Genomic DNA, 23,725 nt, shown 5'->3' with positions numbered 1-23,725 from the left:
GCTCCTCCCCGGAGAAGCTCTGCACCAATCATGGCTCGATGTCGTTGACTGGCTTTTGTCTTATCCAATATAATCAAAGCTAAACTATGAGTGACGAAAGACATATCCAATCATTGCCTCCAAACTATGGGCAGGTCCTTCGTCGTCACCAGACGTACTTTTGATAGACACCTTGAAGGCACAATGGAGAAGTTTGACTCCTTATACGGGACGTTGCCTGTCCAATAGCCGAAGGGGACATGCTTTGGCCGGCCAAGGCCCAGGAAGACGCCCTTATATCGCACAGATCACTGGAATGTCACCATGAGTAATTGAAGAAAATAGAGACACTCCGGGTTTTAACAAGAAATTACATACATATTAACCTGTATTGACGACGACCCAGGTGTAGCCTTAGTTTCATTTTTCGATCATTAAGTCTGTATTCTACAAATACATAGAAAAGCACAACAGCTTTTATGGCAAATCATAATTATGTTTAGAACTGCAGATACTGACAATACATTATTGCGAATGGAAATGCATTGTCACATTATATCCGCCCATTTTCCCGTCAGAGACAGTCAAATTACAATAACTTTCCATATAAAAAACCTGAGAGGGGAAAAATCTAAAGCAACTAAACTTCAAAATGGTTCAACCTCACATAGGTTTATAGTGACACCTAGTGATGAAAATGGCAAACAGCAGTCCCCGTGTGCCTCTTACTCTAGTTTGCATCATTTGTCTGTGATGTCAGATTATATATATATATATATTCTGACATCACAGATAAATTAATATACTCTGCTCTACCCATCCAAAAACCCCTCCCTCAGGAAATCTCTCCCCAAACACAGCCACTGATATGCAGAGCAAGTTACTCACCCTTTGAGGATTCAGAATGTTATTAGTTACCTACTTTTTTAACTTGGCGTACAAGTGTCTTTGAGTATCTTGAAAAACGATGCAGAAGTGACTGTTTTGTTTGTTTGTTTGTTTGTTTGTTAGAAAGTCAGAGCTCAGTCTACAATAGAGGTCTCCAAAAGCCATGAAATATCTTTTTGGTATTTTTTGGTATGTTGGGTTATAGGGAAGAGGAAAAAGAAAGGAAGCAGCCATGGGAAATATTATTTAAGCATTGAAAGCCTGGAGACTTTAATTTCACAACGTTTTCATTCAGGTGAGACAACACAGATTGTTCTTCACAATTAACATATGTGATAAAAACAACAATCCTTCAAAATAAGATACACATCAGTCATTACTTTGCTTTCAAAGAGGTTTATTGAAAGAAATATTATTGAAATGTTATAAAGTTCAACCGTTGATAATGCTATTACACAATCAGAACCTAAAGCTTCACCATTTCCCCATCTTTAACATTTGATATGAATAAAGCACTGCATTGTCCAGCCCAGTATTATAAACCAACAGCTAATATTCCAGGGACTGCAATAGAGTACACATCACTGAAAAGATTAACCATTTTCAAAACATTTGTGAGAGTTTTTAAGCGACATAACTCAGTAATTTTCAGCAAAATGTGTTTAATAAATGCTTTTGCTAAAAGATTTTAACCCCTCATGCACTGATAAGAAAGTAAGATGTGGTCAAAAACTGCACTCAGATGTGTTGATAACAGTCGGTCTCCAGAGCCTGTCTCAGATGGGCAGAAGTAGTTTTGTATTCACTTGATTTCATTTGTAGGTAAGAGTGGAAATAGGAGAAATCAAGCGCCCCGAGATATGTGGGAAAAAGTTCTGCCCAGGACAGCCTCACATGCATCACTCCATTACAATCAAAGATACAAATATACAATGGAATATTGTATCACTATATTTGCAGCTATTCAGTAACCATCTCTTCCATGATCTGGAAGTTGTATATATATGTATATATAAATCTCCCATAACCTGGAATAATTCAGTGTTTCACTCTACACAAAGTTTGCAAGCATACAGCAAAAATCAGCTGCTTTGCACGTCAAACCTTAGCATTGCTTGATGGTTCTCAGTGCAGCATGCAAGTAAAAATGTGCACGATATTAAAAATATTTAGCATCATCATCCTAATCACATTTCATATCCATTTTAACCATGGAGAACTTTATCCACTTATTTTTTCCCCCCCCAATAAGGTGATTATTTTAATAAGAAATTAGAGCAGACTTTATTTGTTTAGTATATTTTCCTCTATATTATTTTGCATTTCAAAGCATGCCAAATAAATGTTTCAGTTTCTGCATAGTGCTGGCTATACGAGTGCCAAAGAGCTTGATTCCTTTACAAGTAGAAGAAGGTATGTACAGGCAAGGAGTGAAAGAACAGATCCAGTGTTGTGTAAACGTTACCAAAACCCCCCCTCCCCAAGTGCTCAAAATATCTACAAATACACGACTCAAGTCTGTCGGAACTCAGAGAAAGTTGAACAGGGCTGAAAAAAGCTCAGCATTGTGGAAGAGCCAATAAGGAAGGGGTTTGTGTGTGTGACGGTGTACGCTGGGTTTTTTATGTTTGTGTGTATTCAAATGCAAAGGGGAAACTATCATCCTTATTAAACCCCTCCCCCAAGCCCACAAACCACCCATTACTCAGTCCCGTAAAGATGATTGGTTTTCAAAGTGCACCCCAGACTGTTATATTAATGCATTATGCATTACATAAATGTATTCTGTGCCATTGAGTATTCCACTAAAGTCTACATACAAGGAAGGAGAGTCGACAATAACCCATAACCACATTCTAGTTGTGAGGTCATAGATCTGAATTTAAAGACACAGTTCGGGCCACTATGTCACTGTTATTGAACAGTAACAAAACTCTCGCTACAGAATGTGTGATGGCGAGGAGGAGAGCCCGCTTTCGAAAATCACCTCAGCACTGGACTGTAGAATGAACACAACATATTCACTGGTTGGGAAAAATGTTTAGATTGATTTGTTATAGGCCCTTATTCTTGGGGACCACAGGAAGGGAGTACTGTTGAAAACATAGTAATGGTAATGAACAGGGGCGCCGCCAGGAATTTTGGGCCCCATGAAAATATATCACATTGGTTACTTAAAGGTCCCATGTCATGCTTTTCCGGTTATTACCCGTCCCCTTGTGTGTTATGAAGGTTTTTCTGCATGTAAACCGTCTGCAGAGTCAAAAACCCTCAAAGTACACCCTGTAGGGAGTAAAACTCTAACACAGAAAAGACCTCCCCAAAACGCCTCGTTGGAGATTTCTCCTTTTTCATTGTTTACTTCCCGGTTACTCTGACGTGGGGATAACCAGAGGCCGCACCCTCTGCCAGCATTTCACGAAACAAAGCTTCCCAAACCTTTCAGCGTGTACAGCGTAGGGCACTGAAGAACGATTATGTTCCTATACTTTGTTTGGAACAGCAGGAGATTCGGGTACACAAACTGTAAGTATTCATTGTTGTTTGTGTATTTATGATGTTTAAAACAAACAAGGTATCTACCACGACTGTTTAAATGGGTAAACGTTTTTCGGGCTACCAAGTTGGGATCGCCGAGAAATGCTCTCCGCAGACCTATGCTCACAGCGTTATAAACCTTTTTCTTACTAAATATCAAGCCAAACTTATTGTTTTTACTTCGGCTGTGAGTGTTTGTGTGTGCTCAGGATGAGTTTCGCTTGTTCTTGCTGTATCGACGACACGGAAGTCTGTCTGCTCCTCGCAGCGGATCAAAGCAGCTGTGAGCAGCAACGAGCCTCAACGTCCCGACCAATCAGAGCACACTGGGCTCACAGGGAGGTGGGGGGCAGGAGCTCCAACAAGCCGTTTAGGACAGAGAGTGAATACCGGTGAATACACATACTTTACAGAGGTGCTGTATGAGAAACCAATGTGAGTTTGGAAAATTGCACAGTATAAATCTATTTTAGTATAGCTCCACAATGGAATTATGATCAGTAGAAATGACCATCACATGGGACCTTTAAAAAATGTTTTCTTAATGTTCTAAAATAGTTTGGGCCCATGTCAGTCACAGGCCCTTAGAATCGTTGGTAATGAGTGTCAACAAAGTAAAACACAACAACAAGCAGAGAGGTTTCAGTAGTAAGAAGGACATTTTCACAGAATGCTTAAAAGGGGGTCCTATAAACTTTACCCCAACAGTGATCCAATTACGATCACAATTGATCTGAAAGTAGCAATAATCTATTTTTACAGTGAACAAACCAACCTGATCTTCACAATAATGCTCTAGGTTTAAAATCTAAATTACACCCCAAAGAATGATTTGAAGTCACTTTGAAGAATGTCCTTGGTTGAAATGTAAAGTCACAGATCAATCAATTCACATGTTTCAGAAATGACCAATGATCATGTGTTACATAATTCTCTTGCTTTGGTTCGATACTAAAGTGCACCTTTAACAAAGTGTGACATCACCTGCTCACATGCAGCCACACGGTCCAATCACTGTGCAGGAGAGATGCTGAATATACAGGGACAGGTAAAGCAGGCCATGTGTATTGAATGTGGCTTTGTGTGCAATTGCAAATTGATCAGCTTAGAATTATTAAAAGTTATTATGACAATCATGTGTACCAGTCACAAAGCACTTTATAAATAGTGAATAATGCTTGTTCATTTCAGGATTATTATTAAGAACACATGGGGAGGGACACAAAGCTTTCACTTGCTGCACCTAATGACCCAAGACTAAATGATAAAACACAGGCAATCAAAACAAATCCTTCAACAATAAATAAATACAATAACTCAGACCAGCAAGCAGCAGTACAATCTTCACAATTCTTCATTAAAGTGGAACTCCACCCGAGTTAAGGTTACAATGTTACCGTGTTAAAGTCCTTCCGTTCTCCTTGTTTTTGAAATCTGAAATAACAGAAAATGAACCTTCTAACATCAACGACACATTCCTGAGTCTTTATAAACATCTGCACTGTAAGAAATAAAGTGCTAAAACGGACGCAGTTAAGCTGCTACAAGTCTTAACTGTTTAAAGGACTATTGCACTTCAGTCAGCGTTCCCTCCTCTGTCGGGACGTTTCAGTGTGTGGTACAGGTCAGGAGAATACACGGATCATTTTGTATCAGGGAAGACCATTTGAAGATGTTATGGGTTTTTCATCTTGGCAACTTCAAAAAAACGGATGAAAGTGGAAGATATTACAGACATTTTTACAATAGGGGTTTTCATTGCACCTGCTCTTATTATAACGTGCCTTTTTGTCAGCCCTGAGGTATGGAAGAGGATTCGGGCCACATGAAAAAAAAATGTGGGGAAAGAATTCTGACTTTAATCTCAGAATTCGAACCCTTCTCAGAACGTTATCATGTGGCCCCAATCCTCTTCCGTACTGAGGTAAATCCATTCCTTAAACAAAATAATTTGCTTTATATATAAGCTTAGTGTGTTGGTGGACATCTGATCATGACATGACAGGAAAAAACTCCAAAAACCGGTGGTGCTGAAGTATAATTTCTTCTTCCTGGCATCACTTTTATCATTGTGACATTTCTGGATAAGTATTATAAAACCTATGTTGTAAGGTTTTTTTTGTGCTGTCTCATTTTAAATCGCTCAATCTGTCATTGTACTGTTTAAACCAGCCATTAAACCAGTTTGCGGCAAAGAAAACAAACGTGTCCTAGAGACGTTAGGATCCATTGAACCTCTACAGTGTGTGGAAGCAAAACGCACTAAACGCCATGCTCTGCAAACGAGGACCAACATGTAACACGTGAAAAGATTCAGACCCGAACTAATCACACGCATAATAAGATTAAAGCACAATCACTTCTTTGCCAGTGTTTGCATATTGTACTGTACACAGAATAATGGCGCATTCGGCTGGTCGTTGTAAACTGGCAAACTTATATATTGTATATTTACGCATCACAAGACAGACTATGTACAAGGTGAAAGCATTCAGGGTGAAAAGAAAAAGTAAGGACCAATGAAATCTGAGGTAGCAAATTCACTAGGAAACACTAGAGTCACTTTTTTTTCTGTATGCATGTGCTTTGGTGTTTAGAAATGAAAGCTGGCCAGTGTTATGTCTTCATATTTTCACAAGTTGTCTGTTTCACAATAATGTCACAACTCATTGAGTTAAATTAGTGTTTTGCTTGTTTAACTATTAATAGTTAGCTGTTTTCGGTGCGCTATCCTCGTGGTAAACCTCTAAGTTTGCCAGTTTACCTGTTAATGACACGGCCTGAGCATGCCATAGGTTCTTCACTCTCTAGCAAATCTGTACAATGTGTGTGTTAGGGCAGCTGATATGTTCATTGAAAAAGATTCATGGCTTTTAACCCCTCAGTTCCCACCCCTGAGGTGCAAACCAGCCAATCCAGTGCGCTCTTGGGAAGAGGGAAGCGTTAGCTCCGCCTCCTGGGGCAGGACGTCAGAGGGGAGGAACCAATGACAGAACGAGACAGCAGGTTTCCTGTTAGGCCAGCTAACACTACAGTTTACCAACCAGTTTGTGAGTTTATCGGAAGCGCCACGGACATATAGAGTAGAATAATATCAATAGGATTTTCAGTGCAAGACGTAAATGGCTACTTGTTTCGTCGTTATTCTGTCCGTTGATGTCTTGTTCTTGTCAGTCATCCAACATAGGACACAGCAGTAAAGGGATTCTTCTACAGGATGTGATCTACAGGGTAGCAGTCACTCGTGTGTGTGAAGTGTCCTCCTTCAGCAGAGGTCCAGACCGGTTCAGTCCGGTTTGACTGTGTTCATTACGAGGCAGAGCTCCTCTCTGCTCTGTTTGTGGTTTTGGTTAAAGGTTGTAATGGAGTTCAGAAGAAAGGGTGAGGGTGACCTGTGGGAGAGAGAGACAGAGAGGCCTTACCCACCCCCGCCTGGTTCTGAGCAAGAGGTCAGAGGTGAAACATCAGTGGTAGATACAGTAGCTGGGTTTTGGTGGTAGTACAGTAGGTGCCTTTTCATCTCCCAACAGGAGGGACTGCAGGATAAAAACATCACCCCTCCTCTCTCTGTGCCCCCCCCCTCCATCCCACTCTCCCTCTCCCTTAGCTCCCCCCCGGGTCAGAGCCGTGTCTCTGTGTTGTCCGTGGGTCCAGAGGTGTCTGTGATTCCTGGAGGGACAGCCTCCTTTGGGTTTCAGAATCGAGGGATGATACCTGTGTTCCAGCTGCCCCCAAACACACCCCTAAACTGAAGTCTAACCCTAAGCTGGACCCCGCTGCTGACCCACTCTCTATATCTACCCTCAAACCTGGGCCCAGTCCCAGCTCAAGGCTGTCCAGTCCGGAGGGGGCGAGCTGGCCCTGCTCAGTGATGAGGGCGGGGTCCTGGGGCTGCAGGGAGTCCCGGCCCGGAAACCCTTCAAATTCCTGGGAATCCAAGATCTGCAAGAACAGTGAACTCAGGTCAATGTGACGAGTTACTTATTTTTCTTATTACTCTCACAGGTCACATTGCGTCACTGTTGTGTTGTGAAAAGCAACCCTAATTGCTGTGATTCATCCTAATGATGTTTAATATGCAAATAGAAATCATCTAAGTATGTACAACATTTGAATGATATAATGAATGTAAATACAGAATATAAGCCAAATTATACAATGATACAAAATGATTGTTATATAATAACCATGATAGAAACTCAGCATGTAGGCTATATTTGATATGCTGAAAGCTTTAGCCTAATGCTTATGATTATAAGCTACTGAAACCATATTAAAATCAAATCTGCACTCCACAGGATGTCAAGTATGCATGTATGAAACAATCTGCTCCACCTGTGAGAAGGAGGCCAGGTTCTCTGTCTCTAGAGGAGTAACAGGCTCCACCAGCCTCTCTCCTGGACATGGTGCTGGGTCGGGACCTGGGCAGGGGGAGACCTGCGAGAGGAAACACCTCATTACTCCTTCTCTCAATAAAGCCTGAGTCAGTGTCTGATAATTATAAGAACATTTCTTCCGTCCTGACTCCTGTTGTGTGAATTAATCTTCAAACAAAGATTGTTGTTTGTCCACTGTGACAACAATCATCTTACTTTTACGTACATACTGTGTGTGTGTGTGTGTGTGTGTTAGTGTGTGTGTGTGTGTGTGTGTGTGTGTGTGTGTGTGTGTGTGTGTTAGTGTGTGTGTGTGTGTGTGTGTGTGTGTGTGTGTGTGTGTGTGTGTGTGTGTGTGTGTGTGTGTGTGTGTGTGTGTGTGTGTGTGTGTGTGTGTGTGTGTGTGTGTGTGTGTGTGTGTGTGTGTGTGTGTGCGTGCGTATGTATTACCTGAGGTGGTGATGAGATGGCGCTGTAGGCGGGGGGGACCAAGGCCATCTGTCTCTGCAGCAGCTGCATGATCGCTCCTATGTCCGTTGACATGCGACTCTCCAACCTGCACACATTATGCAATTGGTGAACATATTTTGTAAACTAGTTATTTTAATACAATTTATTAATGTTATTGAATACATTTTAAGTGCATAAGTTATCTAGGACATTTAGATTAAGAGCTATCTGATGTAATCGAAAATGTCAATGTAATAAATGCTAGTAAACAGCTTGTAGGTCTGAATCATAGCGACTTAGAGTCCCAGATCTCATCAGTGAAGTTAGTGTGTGTTTGAACATCCAAGGCTGCTGTAAAATATGTAGAAACATATTGTTAAAAAAGTTATTGCAGTAACTTTCCTTTCAAAGTGCCTAACTTCTCTAAACTCAGTTTTTCTTATATTACATTTCTCTTTGCACCCTGTGGTCATTATCTTACTTTTGGAGCCGTTACAATACAGTTTCCTCACAGGGAGGCTGAAGTTGTATCTCATCTTATAGCAATATTGGCATTATGGTCACGTAGTCACAGTGGAGACATACATAATTCAGCTACACACAGGAGGTGAACATTTTCGCATTAAATCTAGCATATATAAGGCTTCTATAAAGCTAATTAGGACTTAGATCTCTTGGTTATCTTTCTAAACTCCAGCAGAGACTTCCTCATACAGTATGTGCAGATATTTTAAGTACAGGGGAACATCTGTTCTCCCACACACCTCTACTCCCCTCACATACACCTTCAGCTAGCTGACACATACTACCCATCCCTTAAAACTCTGAGCAATCAGCTGGAGGCGCCGCCAGCTTCCGAGCTAAAGACCAGCACAGAGACAGCCTGTGCTGCAACGAGACCAGACAAAGGAACATCTTCTAGGAGGAGGACCTTCTATTTTTTAACTGCGTTGGAGGAGAGACACTTCCTACATAGACGGCAGGGTTTTTAGCAGGGACATCAATATATGGTAGAAAGGTGGACACAAAGGATAACAGCAGCCAACACATGAATGCACACACACACACACACACACACACACACACACACACACACACACACACACACACACACACACACACACACACACACACACACACACACACACACACACACACACACACACACACACACACACACACACACACACACACACACACACACACACACACTTTGACATTCAGCCCGTCCCACCTGTTGAGCTGTTTCTGCAGCATTTCCAAGCGTGTGTCCACCTGGTTGCGTTGCTGTCGGTTCAGGCTGTGCAGCGGCGTGTTGAGGTTCGGGGGGGAGGCCAGGCTGCAGCTGGGAACCTCCTGGTACTGCCCGCCCCCCCGACTCTCCCCCCAGAAACTAAAGATGTGGGACACACCTGAGAAGGCACCTGTGTGGAGAAGAAGGAGTGCAGGGAGTTTTTGTTAATCGTTGGGTAGGCCTTATCTCAGAATTCAAAACATCTCTGTCCTGTTTTACCTGACAGGGCATTGCAGGTGTTCCCTGTCTTGGGCTCTCCATCACCCTCCGTGTTCTCATTAAAGTTCAGGGGCGTGGCCTGAGCCTGAGGAGTCTCCATCATTACGGGCGGTGGGGCAAGTCTGTTCATATTTGGCTCCTCCCCCTAACAGGTGTAGATCAAAGACATTTACGGCCATTTTTATTTAATCATTCCAATGGCAGTGACAAAAGTAGACTTTAGATGTAGACAAGATGAACATTTTAGTTTTACCTCGTCACCACTGGAGTGTGAGGACACTGAGCTTCGATGTGCCTGCCATTGTCGCTTGGGTGCCTCTTCCTGTTTTGGACTTTTGGTTGAGTCCCTCTGTCTTCGTCTTACAGACTTTTTACTTTCTCCAGCATCTGCATCATCTGATTAAAGGTGTGTAAGAAAAGAGGTACATGGATGAGTCCAGCTAGATCGATAATAACTTTTAAAGGATGAAAGCCATTGACAAACCTTATTTTTCAATCAGAATTACTGAGGTCATATTTGAGGTTTTGTACCTCAGAAAAAAGTGGAGTGAAGCTGTTTAAGGAAGAGTTACCTTTTTCTGTACGTCTTCGAAATGAAAGCTTGCGTCTGCGTAATTTGTTGAATCCTCCACTGTTGGAGTCATCACTGCTCGGAGAGCCTGGGATCATGTTGGTCTGAAATGAGAACCAGAAACATTGTTGGGATGCATTTTGTAATACAAGCAAAATCATGGATTATTTATTAAAGGGAAAGGAAAGTCTTTGTTTGGATAGTTAAAACAACACAGAGAACCATCATTCATTACACAGCTTGTTTATCCATAGAGCTTAAGCAATGGCACAATAATTCAAATGCTCGTAATATACCCAAAGTATTCAGGGTGTCTGATTTAGTCACATTTCTTGTTCTTCGGTGAGGTTGTAAACTTACATCTCTGAGGTTGAAGGTGATTTCCAAGTTGTTCCAGAAGTTGTCTGCGAACTCAGGGTACATGTCCAGCACCTCCTGAACGTCTTCTCTGAAGATTTTGTGAAGGTCGCAGTAGGTCAGAGCCCGCACATCAGCGTTGGATTTACCGGGTCGGGAATACAGGTTGATTGGCTCGCCGAAGATATCATTCTTCCCTGGGAGAGGTGAAAACAAACACAACCTTTTATGGTGTCATGTAATGTATGATATAACCTTACCTATTTTGTCAGTGTCTTTGTTGATTTATTGTTTTTGTTTATGGTGGCAAACGAGTTCATCTCATCTTAAGAGCAACAAACTAAGTTCAACAGCAGATGGCGCCTCTAGCTAATGCATTTTTGTTTAAGTTGTTACAAACAAGCCAATGACTTGCGCCCGTAAAGAGTCAAGACTTAGAAAGGAATCTTGAGAAACATATTTGAACTTAAACCAAAAAGTTGTTTTGAAGATGTCTACAAACTTTGTTCAAAGTCAAACTTTAGAAAGTACCCTAAAGAACAGAGACAAACGTTTAATTTAGATTCAGGTTTAGTTTCAGGTTATTTATTTAAAGCAAAGACTGAGGCATTTCTATCTGAACTACTCTTGCTTGTTCACATTGAAGTAGCCATGAGCCGGCCTGCAAAGGATTGAACTTACAGTCTACAATGGAAATAAAATGTTTAACCAAAACAATATATTTCCAAATATTGCCATGTCCTTGCTTCATACTTACTAATAGCCTAAAAGTGAAAGGAGGCTACACTAGGTGGTAAAATAATAATTAAACACATTTTGACAGCTTTATTTACATGTAAACAATGTATTGTACCTAAGATGGCTACCACCACGTCTCCCCTCATTATCTCTATGGATCCCCTGGATATGAAGTAGAGGGCAGTGAGGACGTCCCCAGCGTGGACCAGCGTGTCACCCGGGGGTGCGTGGGTGGTCTTGAACTTCATGGCCAGCGCCCTGAGACAGCCCTTGGTGGAGCCTTTAAAAGCTTTACAGTTCTGCAGCAGCGTTCGGTTCAGATGGAGGCAAATATCCGCCTGGAGACACTCTGGGAAACCTTTCAGCACCTGGGGAGAGGGAGCGAGGGAGCAAGGAAGCAGAGGGAGGAGACAGGGGAAAGGAAGGTGTGAGAGAGAGGAGTAGGTGAGGACAGATGGAGAAGGAAGACAGAAGGAAATACAAATAGGAGGTATAAGATACAGGTGGGGGAAAAGAGTTTGAAAACAAAGAGGGGAGGGGGGAAGGAAAGGAGAAAGAGGGGGGATAAAGTAAGCGGATGAATGGATAGCGAAAGGTTACATCAGAATTGATACATGCTATTAGTAGCGATTGACTTTCCAAGTTTAGAACATGGAGCTAATGTCAAATAAATGTCACGGATTATGGAGGCTTTAAAAGGAATAATAAAAAAGTGTTGTTACAATTTTAATTTTGATACCAGTCACCCTTACCGGTAACATTCATGGGACATTAGCTTTATCAGCCTGTCATTACACCATTCCACACATGACACAACTCAATTGGCACATTCAAGTCATGGTTATTAAGCATCGTTCAATATTTTTATGATTTCAACCATTCAGAGGAAGACTTGTTTCTGTTCCTAAAGGGCCTTTGTAGTGATATTTAGTCAGAGGGTCAGCAGTCCCATAGAGTGTAATTAATATGAAGAATTGGTGCATTTTGTATGTGTTCACTGCAAGCAAGGGAAGTCCCAGCGCTTTTAAGAAGCAGGCTATGGGCTTGTTACTTTCTGGCTTGCTGCAGCGAACAGAACCCTAGCTTAAACATACACCCTTCATTTTTTTCTTTTTTACCATTTATCTTTTTTTGTTATCTATCCCTAATTTCAGCCTTCACTGGGCTCCATCTTCATCTCTTTGTAAGACCATTTTCATTTCCTATTTTCAAAATTGTTCTGAGTCTTTTGGAACGGGCCTCATTGCTTCCAAATATACACACCTTTTGAATGTTTCAATGCCGGGTGGAGTGGTTTTGAAAATGAATCCACTATTAATCCTGTTCACGGTAATCATTTGTGGGGTGCCCCAAAATGTGCTGAAGTCAGATTATTTGAGGCAGGACACATCAGGTGTTCTCATTGCTGGTCTCCTGTTGCATTTAGCCGATGCTGAACTGCTGCCTTCTGAGGATACAGTGTTATTTCTTTTTTAAATGTTTGCTGTCATGATATTGTATTGTGGTTCTTGTCAAAGCTTCAGTTTTTTTACCATGAAAAAGTAAGGTTGGACACTTAAACTAAAGCTGCAACAAAATACACACAGGTGTTTGTATATCTGTTATTGAAAAATGTAAATTGTCTTGCAATAGATGCTGCATCAAAAACAACATCTATTAATTAATTCTTAATCATTAATTGAAGTTTCAAATGCAACAGAGAACAGCCTACTCACCCAACACATATATTTTTTGTTTTTTTTAAGAAAAAGCCCAAACTTCAAGGTTACCAAAAATAATAAGAGCTTTGATCCAGATTTTGCCATACACTTTCAAACATTAAATTACATTTGAGACTGTGGCTCGGCTTCTGTGGACAAAGTCAATAACACAATACACATGTTATTATTTTATAAATACTATGTTTCAGTGTCCTGCTAATCCAAATGCTAAAGAAACAATATATTTATTTATATTTTTGCTTCCGGCTCTCACACTACTTTAACGCGTTTAGTTTCTAATCACAGCTGCATTTATATTCCCTCCATTCCATGAAGAAAGTATTTTGCAGCTGATTGAGTCAGTATAGACAGAGAGAGAGAGAGAGAGAGAGAGAGAGAGAGAGAGAGAGAGAGAGAGAGAGAGAGAGAGAGAGAGAGAGAGAGAGCGTTTACTCCAAGTTAACAATGTGGTGCTGATTATGCTCCAATGGGCTATTTTTAAAAGACTCTGGAAAAGCTTCCCCGATGTAATGAGCAGAGATATTTTTAGTAAAGTGTACTTTTTTCAAGCTGAGGCTGTGAAGCAGTGAAAAGATAATAAACATGACATTTATTGACTCATGCACTGCATAAAATGTTTGCATCGGCCGATCTCAAGTGTGAGACATGTTTATGCTAATCTGCATCTGTGGTTGCATGCATGTCACTTCTGAGCCTTCATCCCACAGGACAGAGAAACAGAGGATGTGACTTGTGTGTGTGTGTATTTGTGTGAATTAGCAGGTGTGACTCACTGTGTGTTTCTCTGTGAGTCTCAACCTGTATGTGAAAACAGTGTGTCGCGTTCATGCATGTGACAACCCGATGCATGCATGTTGCAAACACTTTAACCTGTTTATTTGCACGTTAGCCCATGTGTGTGTTAGTATTACTTATAATACTCACATCTTTCCTATTTTCTCTGATGTTGTTGGACCATGCATCATGAGACAAAGGCTTCACATCCTAATAACGTACAACGCAGGCTCAAAACACTCCTCTAGCCTTTTTGTTGGTGTGTATTCATGCCCAACACTCATCATGTATAATAACACACACAGGATTTGGGTGCATGAGGAACAGAACTCACAGCATTCATGTCGATGCCGTTGGTGTAGGACCAGGCGTGCTGGAAGTACTCCTCCAGCCTCTGACGGAGCGGGTTGGGGATCTGGTGGAAGCGGATAAACTCCCTGACTCGCAGCATCTGGGTGTGGTAGCGGGCCGTTCCCGAGTACAGCCGCTGGATGATGGCTGACACGTTCCCAAAGATGCTGGCGTACATCAGGGCTGGAGGCGGGAGACAGGGAGAGGGAGGAAGTGTGAGGAAGTGTGAGGAAGGAAGAAGTAGGTAGGGAGGGAGAGAATAACATATACATTAACTGAGAGTAAAGGGACACACTGACACTTCATACACTGATATGACCTGACATATTTCTGGCTCTTCATAGGCCAGGAGGAGAAATATATGATTAAGCTTGACACCATCGGGTGATATGTTTAATAAACACCTGGATCCTTGAAGACTCAGTGAAGCTGTAGTCTTTTTTTGTTTTTGCGTGTCACCAAAGGTGAATTGGAGGTTTGGCTCAAAAACTACCTATGGGTAGCTGCACTGTTATTTCTGTATTTGTATACATCAGTTAAGACACTTGGACTGACTTTGAATATTTTATATATTTCCTAGATCATGTTCATTCTATCGAAACGTAATATGTACTGTTTGGTTTGAAATCTCAGAAATAGTGCTTTTAAGGAATTTCGATTGTTCTCCCCTTTTTAAAGTGTCTGTGGCTGCAAGGTAGTGCCGTCGTCTTTCAATCAGAAGGTTGTGGATTGTATGCTATGCTCTTTATAAATGGGTTGGGAATTGGTGAATGATGACTTTTAGAATGTAAAGTGCTTTCAGAAGTTGTAAAGAATGGATAAAGCATTATATAAAGTACACTTCATTAACCATTCATCATTTAAAATGTATCTTAAATGAATACTTTTTTACCGTGAACCTAACCTTTAGTCTAGGCTTGGAAAATATGTAAGGCTTAATAGACAAGTTTGAATTATAATCTATTCTGCAAGTACAGTTACAACCAAAAATGCTCACGACAACGTGACTATACATTACTAAACAGTATATATTCACAGATGTACATGTCTCACACACGTCTGAATCATTAACAGATACTGTTTGATATTGTTTGAGAACTGAGTGAACCGACACAGCAGGAGTTTGACTGATCCAAAAGGCTTTTGTCTGTAGAGGACAGAGTGCCTCCTGTCGTATCCTTCATGAGTCTCCCTGTTTTGTCCTGTTGTCAAGTTGTATCCTGCTAACCTCCCAACCTCTGTCAGCTCCCATCACTGTCCACATCACCCAGTTTGTCTGCAGTTTGTGTGACATTTAACAACGTGTATGTCACAAGCAACACAATTGTTCTCTGAATCTGAGTTCAAATAACTTGTATGATGCTCATTGCAATTTCATAGTACACTGAGATTCCAGAGCAACATAATAGTTCACTTCAGTAATGGGAAATGTTTATGCCTCAGGACATTTTTCTGGCCAAGCAAATGCCAAACTAAAGGAACGCAGCCAAAACTAAAAATAATAATGCTCTTGTTCAGTGTCTCATAGCCTTGACCTTAAATTAAAAATACAAGTAATTCCAATTGATTTCATGAGCACAACACAAAATAATAAGTATGTGCATGCTATGAATAATGTGTTACTAGTTGTTAATAAGAGCTTGAATAAAGTTATCACGAAACAAATGAGGTGCAAATTATTCTTCTTTTTATACACAATGGCCTTCTGTGTATATGATTAAAGGAAAGGTAAAAAATAATTACACTGAAAAAAAAATATATATGCAACACTTTTGTTTTTGCTCCCATTTTTCATGAGATGAACTCAAAGATCTAAAACATTTTCTATATACTGTACACAAAATAACCATTTCTCTCAAATATTGTTCACAAATCTGAAAAAATCTGTGATAGTGAACACTTCTCCTTTGCCGAGATAATCCATCCCACCTCACAGGTGTGGCATATCAAGATGCTGATTAGACAGCATGATTATTGCACAGGTGTGCCTTAGGCTGGCCACAATAAAAGGCCACTCTAAAATGTTCAGTTTTATCACACAGCACAATGCCACAGATGTCGCAAGTTTTGAGGGAGCGTGCAATTGGCATGCTGACAGCAGGAATGTCCAGCAGAGCTGTTGCCCGTGAATTGAATGTTCATTTCTCTACCATAAGTCGTCTCCAGATGCGTTTCAGAGAATTTGGCAGTACATCCAACCGGCCTCACAACCGCAGACCACGTGTAACCACACCAGCCCAGGACCTCCACATCCAGCATGTTCACCTCCAAGATCGTCTGAGACCAGCCACTCGGACAGCTGCTGCAACAATCGGTTTGCATAACCAAAGAATTTATGCACAAACTGTCAGAAACCGTCTCAGGGAAGCTCATCTGCATGCTTGTCGTCCTCATCGGGGTCTCGACCTCACTCAGGTTCGGCGTCGTAACCGACTTGAGTGGGCAAATGCTCACATTCAATAGCGTCTGGCACGTTGGAGAGGTGTTCTCTTCACGGATGAATCCCGGTTTTCACTGTTCAGGGCAGATGGCAGACAGCGTGTGTGGCGTCGTGTGGGTGAGCGGTTTTCTGATGTCAATGTTGTGAATCGAGTGGTCCATGGTGGTGGTGGGGTTATGGTATGGGCAGGCGTATGTTATGGACGACGAACACAGGTGCATTTTATTGACGGCATTGTGAATGCAGAGAGATACTGTGACGAGATCCTGAGGCCCATTGTTGTGCCATTCATTCACGACCATCACCTCATGTTGCACTGTGTGAGGCAAATGGTGGTCACACCAGATACTGACTGGTTTTCGGACCCCCCCAGACCCCCCCAATAAAGCAAAACTGCACGTTTCCGAGTGGCCTTTTATTGTGGCCAGCCTAAGGCACACCTGTGCAATAATCATGCTGTCTAATCAGCATCTTGATATGCCACACCTGTGAGGTGGGATGGATTATCTCGGCAAAGGAGAAGTGCTCACTATCACAGATTTTTTCAGATTTGTGAACAATATTTGAGAGAAATTTTTATTTTGTGTATATTGAGAATGCTTTAGATCTTTGAGTTCATCTCATGAAAAATGGGAGCAAAAACAAAAGTGTTGCGTTTATATTTTTATTCAGTGTATATCTGTGAAGACAAGTTAAAACTATGTTGTGTTAGTTTTATTGTTGTAACACTAATTTTGACCACAAGAGGCTTAAGAGCACCTCTACCACATTTTCTAAATTGAACTTCACAAAAGCATTCATTAATTTTTCCTTCAGCGAAATTTCAGTTTGTCCATGAACTCAAAACACATGGTGCATATATTATGTTGTGTGCAAGCAAGTTATGTTACATGTATATAACTGTACATGTTATATGCTACTTTTGGTTAGAGGTGTATTTGTATTTGCGCTGATCTGCTCTGGTGCACTTTCACTCCTCATCACAAGGAGTCCTTGAATCAAAACACTTTCTCCCACCCAGATGTAAAGCCAAGGAAAATAATGTTCACTATATGATCAATACTTACATCCTATGAGCATGACACAGATGGAGAAGATCTTCTCAGAGTTGGTGTTTGGGGACACATTTCCAAAGCCCACACTGGTCAGACTGCTGAAGGTGAAGTAGAGAGCTGTGACGTACTTGTCTTTGATAGTGGGTCCTGAACCTGGAGTGGACATTTAGAGTTGTCAATATAAATAAATGAGAGATCCCTGATGATAACAAGTTGCATGAGCTCACTAGTACAGACAGATCCACTTCATTATAGCAATATGTTTCCTTTCCTTACCTTGGATGGAGCTGTTGAATGGTTTCCCCAACTGGTCCCCCAGCGTGTGGAGCCATCCAATAGAACCACTCCTCTCTACACTACCAATGGCATACCTGGGAAAAAATCCAAAGTTAACAAGTTGCAATGCGATTGTATGTATATCATTATTTATGTTAGCAATATTACTAAGCTACAGTATGTAAAATATAAGCAAAATATTTGTTTTTAAAACTCCTAAAAGTTTTGTCTGAATATAAGTTGTTTGATTAATATTGAATCAGAACTCTTGAGGAAATATGTTCTACTTCTCAGTTTCTGCAGTATCAATTTTCTATGATCTCACTTGAGTTGGGATACAATCAACTTGGTGCTTGAACACACAGCATTAGAACATATATGTATACATATCTTTTTTATGGAAGATATGACTTGTATTATTACGACACAAGCACCCATACATTATATTAGCAGTTCTGAGGTATGCCGACGGAGACATGATAATTCCCACATTACTCCTCTGTGAATCTTATATGAATCATCAGACAGTCTCATGGCACTGTACCAGATGCAGGCCAGCCAGTGAGCGATGAGGGCGAAGGTACACATGAGGAGGAAGAGCACAGCCGCGCCATACTCAGAGTAGCGGTCCAACTTCCTGGCCACACGCACCAATCGCAGGAGTCGAGCGGTTTTTAGTAGACCAATTAGAGTGGTGGTCTGATGGGAGTGGGAGAGACAGAGTGTTAGTAGTGGTAATGAGATATTGTAAAGCACGGTACCAAACAGAGTCCCTTAGCTCTGATATCTCCTCACAGATTTCCCAGCTGCTGTCACACACACACATTCACACACATTCACACACAGGTGTTGCAGCCATGGTCTTGTCCCAAAGTGAATCACAGTCGTGGAGGTGGTAAATTATGACTGTCTCCTTTCTACTTGTATTCAGCTGGCCCCCTACGTGTCCATACAACAAATACATAACTGGACGATTACTGGCAGAGAGCCTAGTCTTGTGTTGTGTCCTCATAGTAAATAATGCTCCACTTTCTTGGCTCTGTGGCCCCTATGGAGGGTTTCTATGAAGTGAAGCTTGGCACAACTTTCTTCGGGCAGTATTTCAACGTAGGGGAGATTCTACATTCATCTTTTTTGTCTTGTAGGGTGGTTTAATCACTATAAATAACTTTTTATCACTGACACCCATCACTTATAGATGGATTTGAAGTACTGCCTGATCTGTCAATGACTCTGGGCTGAGCTGTGGAGTGATGAACCTCGGCCCCAGTGGTTTCCATCCTTATTATGTAGGAAGTATCCTGAGGAGACGGCTGCAGCAACCTACTTACTTCCTCCTTCAACTTCTAACTCCTACCTCTTCCTTCAGACACTTTCCTCCCACGTCCTTAAATTCTCTATATCACTTCTTTATCATCAGCAAGCCATAAAACCTTAGTACCCATACTGGAGACATAAAGTCAAGATATATGGTGCATTTTATTTTTTTCCTCGGCCTGGTATATTTCCCCCCCAATTTGATGGAAGTACAATTTTTACAATTCTGAGCTATCCGTATATTCAGCTGATTATTGTTTTTGTATATTGATACATCCTTTATTTATTAGAAAATTATGAAAATAAACTTTAACTTCTGGATATATTCCAAAAAGTGTACTAAAATAAAACGTTTACGAATGATCCCTCAGTCTCTTTTGTTGGTACCAATATATGTAGACTGTGTCTGAAATCTCTTCTTGTTTACTATATAAAGTAGTGCACTATATGGACCATCTTCTTTGATTCAGTTCACATGTCTGTTTTTAGTAGTATTAGGAGGTTCAAATTACCCTTGTCGCAATACAGTAGAACTATCAGTGATTACACAAAATGACGGCGATTACTTATTGTCGGAACACTTAATTTACAGCCTACTATTGATTCATCTAGTAAGTGTCTAATACAGTATACCGTAGTGTATGGGCAAAGAAGGAGCAATTGTAAGGCATGAAACTGAGAAAAATATATAACTGCTGATTCTGGAAAAGCCAGAAGTAGAAACTATTTGTTAAATCTCCTTTAACACATTATTGAAACTGTGGATACAATTTTCTCTCAAAAAAATCCTCCATTATAAAAAAAAAGTGTTTGAGTTTGCGCACTGCATTAAATGATGCAGGGCAGTGACATTTTACTTTGACGCTCTATCGCAGCTGACTGCAAATCGCAGCAATCACATTCTCTCTTTATCCCTTCATCTCTCTAAAGCTCCTCTTGTCCTCCCTCACACTTTGTGAACTGTTGATATACCCCCTAACACCTCTCTTTCCCTCCATCATGACGTACCTCCTCTCCGCTGCGGTAGATGAGCAGGTCAAAGGGAATAGCAGCCACCATGTCGATGAGGAACCAGCCCTTAAAGTAGTGGACTGCGATACGCACCGGGTGGCTCACCACCTCATCATTGACGTTCACATATGTTGTCCTGAGTGAAACAGTGTAGATTATAGTCAATTTACTCACATTAATAGTTTCTATAATTAAAAATGTTCCATTAGAAAATATAAAAACACTTGTTTCACTGTTTTTTGAGTTTACTACGATTAAAATGTATCTACTAAATATGCACTAATACTACTTCTGCTATTATACTGTACACTTACTTGTTTGTTTTCTCACCTGAAGTTGATGAGGATGTCAATAATGAACATGATATCCACCATGAGATCCACCACAGTGAGAGGAGAGCAGGAGTAGCCGCAGTTCTGTATGGCTACCTCTTCCTGAGGAGAGGAGAGATCAAAAAGACAGGAGAAAATAATTATAAGCTAACACTCTAAAAATAGAACAGTTCTGTATGGTTATCTCCTTCAAATGGACTAGCGTTAGGGGATTCGAGATCATTTGCATACATATTTAGATAATAAATAATAAGGTGACACAGAGACAGGGTTTCCAGTCAAAACAAAAAACTGTAGTAAACAAAAGCTACAATAGACTTTGTAAATTACAATAGATACATTTCTTAAGCCCCTGTCACACTGTCCCGAAATTGACACCCGATGGACACACGATTAAGGAAATGTTCAAATTCGGCTCTGATCGTAACAACATCGGGCCATTCGTGAGGGCATCTTAAGCCATCGTATGACCGCCGGTGGAGTTTCTCAGGCTCCGGCAGCAACTTCGGGAGCAGTGGCAAAATCTTTGGCATCACAAAGCATTGCCGAAGGACCTTGTGAAGGTTCATTTTCGTGTTGACTTCGTTTGTCCATTTTGCCCTTCGTAAGGCATTCGTGAGGGCATCTTAAGCCATCGTATGACCGCCGGTGGAATTTATCAGGCTCCGGCAGCAACTTCGTGAGCGGTGGCAAAATCTTTGGCATGCCAAAGATTTTGCCCGATGTTGCTACGATCAGAGCCGAATTTGAACATTTCTTTTATCGTGTGTCCATCTGGTTGTTTTATTGCACGACAAAATCATGTAAACATATTATGTAAATAACCCAATTTGTGTTCTGTGAAACTAAAAAGGATATAATATACTATTTTGAAGGCGAGGAAGTTGTTGTTGCTATGGAAACAACATGACGGAGAAAACTTAATATCTTCTACATATAAAGACGGAGAAAGTAAAGAACAAAGTCGGAAAATATCAGTACAGTATTATAATACTTTAACATAATTGCTTGTGTTACTTTCGTTGCAGTTGTATGTCTCAAATGTAATGTAAATGTTGCCTTCGTGTGTGGTTCGGGGCATTCTTCGTGCCAAATTCACAATTCCATATTCTTGTGTCCATCGGGTGTCAATTTCGGGACAGTGTGACAGGGGCTTAAAGGAAATGTTCAAATTCGGCTCTGATCGTAACAACATCGGGCCATTCATGAGGGCATCTTAAGCCATCGTATGACCGCCGGTGGAGTTTCTCAGGCTCCGGCAACAACTTTGTGAGCGGTGGCAAAATCTTTGGCATGCCCAAAAATTTCCGAAGGACCTTCCGAAGGTTCATTTTCGTGTTGAATTCGAGTGTCCATTTTGTCCTTCGTAAGGCACTCGTGAGGGCATCTTGTCAAATCGTGTCATCTTCGTCTGATCATCGGTGCCATCGAGCATTTTTCGCCTCACGAAGACAATATGAAGGAAACAAGAAGCTGCCCGATTGTCTTAGGAAGGCAACACGACTACGTGAAGCCCTCGCAATGCCGTCGTGTAGCCATCGTATTATAGTATGATGACATCGAGATTGCATTTATTGCACAACAAAATCATGTAAACATATTATGTAAATAACCCAATTTGTGTTGTGTGAAACTGAAAAGGATATTACATTGTTTTTGTTACTTTCGTTGCAGTTGTATGTCTTAAATGTAATTTTATTTAGATGCTTTTATTTTGAAGGCGAGTTTACGCTGTTGACAGGAAGTTGTTGTTGATATCAAAACAACATGACTGAGATAAGTAATATCTTCTATAAAGAAGGAGAAAGTAAAGAATAAAGTGTATGTTTAAATGTTAGCACCCCCCGAAGAGGCACAAGCTCTTACGTTGAGTCTGGATACATTCTAAATCATCAGTAAAGTCTACAACCATATTTTCGTGTGTGGTTCGGGTGCCATCGTGTGGCCTTCTGTAGGCATCGCACTTGCTTTGGCTGTTGCTTGGCTGTTGACCAAGTTTGGGGCCATATTCGTGCGAAATTCACAATTCCATATTCGTGCGAAATTCACAATTCCATATTCGTGTGTCCATCTGGTGTCAATTTCGGGACAGTGTGACAGGGGCTTTAAGAAGCATTAGCTATGGTTACACATGTTGAATTAAATATATATAATATATTTCTTTATCACTATGTATCACGGTCAAAACCCTTTTAAAAAATGTGATCCCTTTACTTTTTGTGTAAAATAAATCAAGACGCTTTAACTTCTCTTTGATATAGGTGTGGGCGATATATATTGTGTTTTCTTTTCAGCTTCTTTGCAGTGGCGATATAACTACATTTAAAGGTATACTCCACTTAAAATACAAATGTACCTCTTTTCAATGGCATGCCAATTTAGGAAAATATGTCTTACTGTAAGAAGAGCACAACTATTTAAAAAAATAGATTTTCACTATAGAAAATAGTGTTCCTTGGCTCAGAATAGGATTGAAAATAATCAGGTGTCATCAGGTTTATCAGGTGTTGAGGCAGGTAGATTTCCCTTGTATGTGTGCTTTATGCTTGTAAGTATAGTGGTTTAACAAACCAAAATGTCTGTTTGTTCTTCACGGTTACAGTGGTTTGCAAACTCACTCCACGTCATGACAGAACGTAACAGAAAAACTGGTATAAAACCGAGCCCTATGTTGATATTTATTACACATTTACTGTCCATCTTGAACTAATCCTTAGAACTCTAGGTTTGGTCCATAGATTCCACTCTAAGAGTCTTGTATTGTTAAGATGTAAAGCCCCTATGGAGTAACTTTGTCATTGGTAAATGGACTTGACAGCTGTCTGATTAATGATTCTATCCCTATATGAGCCACCACCTGGTCGTTGAGGAGGAATGCGGCTGAGTAGGGCGTCAGGATGGCGGTGTAGATGACCAGCAGCAAGATGAGCCAGTCCCACACCGCCTTGAACGGGCTGTAGTGCAACACCGTCCACTTGTGGATGCGAGGAGCGTGGAGCTTGTACTCGGGCAACACATCTGCACCCAGAGACAGCACC

The 23,725-nt window shown here is 41.0% G+C and overlaps 1 protein-coding gene across 4 annotated transcripts in view; it reads right to left on the bottom strand.

Annotated features, from left to right (window-relative positions):
* Positions 1-7,008: 7,008 nt before the first annotated feature.
* kcnh2b (potassium voltage-gated channel, subfamily H (eag-related), member 2b) overlaps positions 7,009-23,725 on the bottom strand; it is a gene marked incomplete at its 3' end in the record, with an annotated part of 220,946 nt that continues 204,229 nt past the window's right edge. The window contains exons 7-22 of one of the 4 annotated variants that reach the window (XM_079661958.1): positions 23,542-23,724; positions 20,686-20,789; positions 20,353-20,491; positions 18,572-18,726; positions 18,028-18,122; positions 17,764-17,904; positions 14,240-14,439; positions 11,526-11,778; positions 10,676-10,869; positions 10,317-10,419; positions 9,998-10,140; positions 9,745-9,889; positions 9,466-9,655; positions 8,232-8,337; positions 7,741-7,842; positions 7,009-7,347 (exon numbers count right to left, since the gene is read on the bottom strand). In XM_079661958.1, the coding sequence (XP_079518084.1) occupies positions 7,009-7,347; positions 7,741-7,842; positions 8,232-8,337; positions 9,466-9,655; positions 9,745-9,889; positions 9,998-10,140; positions 10,317-10,419; positions 10,676-10,869; positions 11,526-11,778; positions 14,240-14,439; positions 17,764-17,904; positions 18,028-18,122; positions 18,572-18,726; positions 20,353-20,491; positions 20,686-20,789; positions 23,542-23,724 (2,592 nt within the window). The remainder of the gene's footprint in view (positions 7,348-7,740; positions 7,843-8,231; positions 8,338-9,465; positions 9,656-9,744; positions 9,890-9,997; positions 10,141-10,316; positions 10,420-10,675; positions 10,870-11,525; positions 11,779-14,239; positions 14,440-17,763; positions 17,905-18,027; positions 18,123-18,571; positions 18,727-20,352; positions 20,492-20,685; positions 20,790-23,541; position 23,725) is intronic. The other 3 variants (XM_079661959.1, XM_079661960.1, XM_079661961.1) reach the window with 3 other exon arrangements.

The sequence above is a fragment of the Notothenia rossii genome, assembly GCF_949606895.1.
Source record: "Notothenia rossii genome assembly, chromosome: 12".
Lineage (NCBI taxonomy): Eukaryota > Metazoa > Chordata > Actinopteri > Perciformes > Nototheniidae > Notothenia > Notothenia rossii.
The sequence above is the reverse complement of the archived record's forward strand: the minus strand, read 5'-3'. Positions and strand labels throughout refer to the sequence as shown.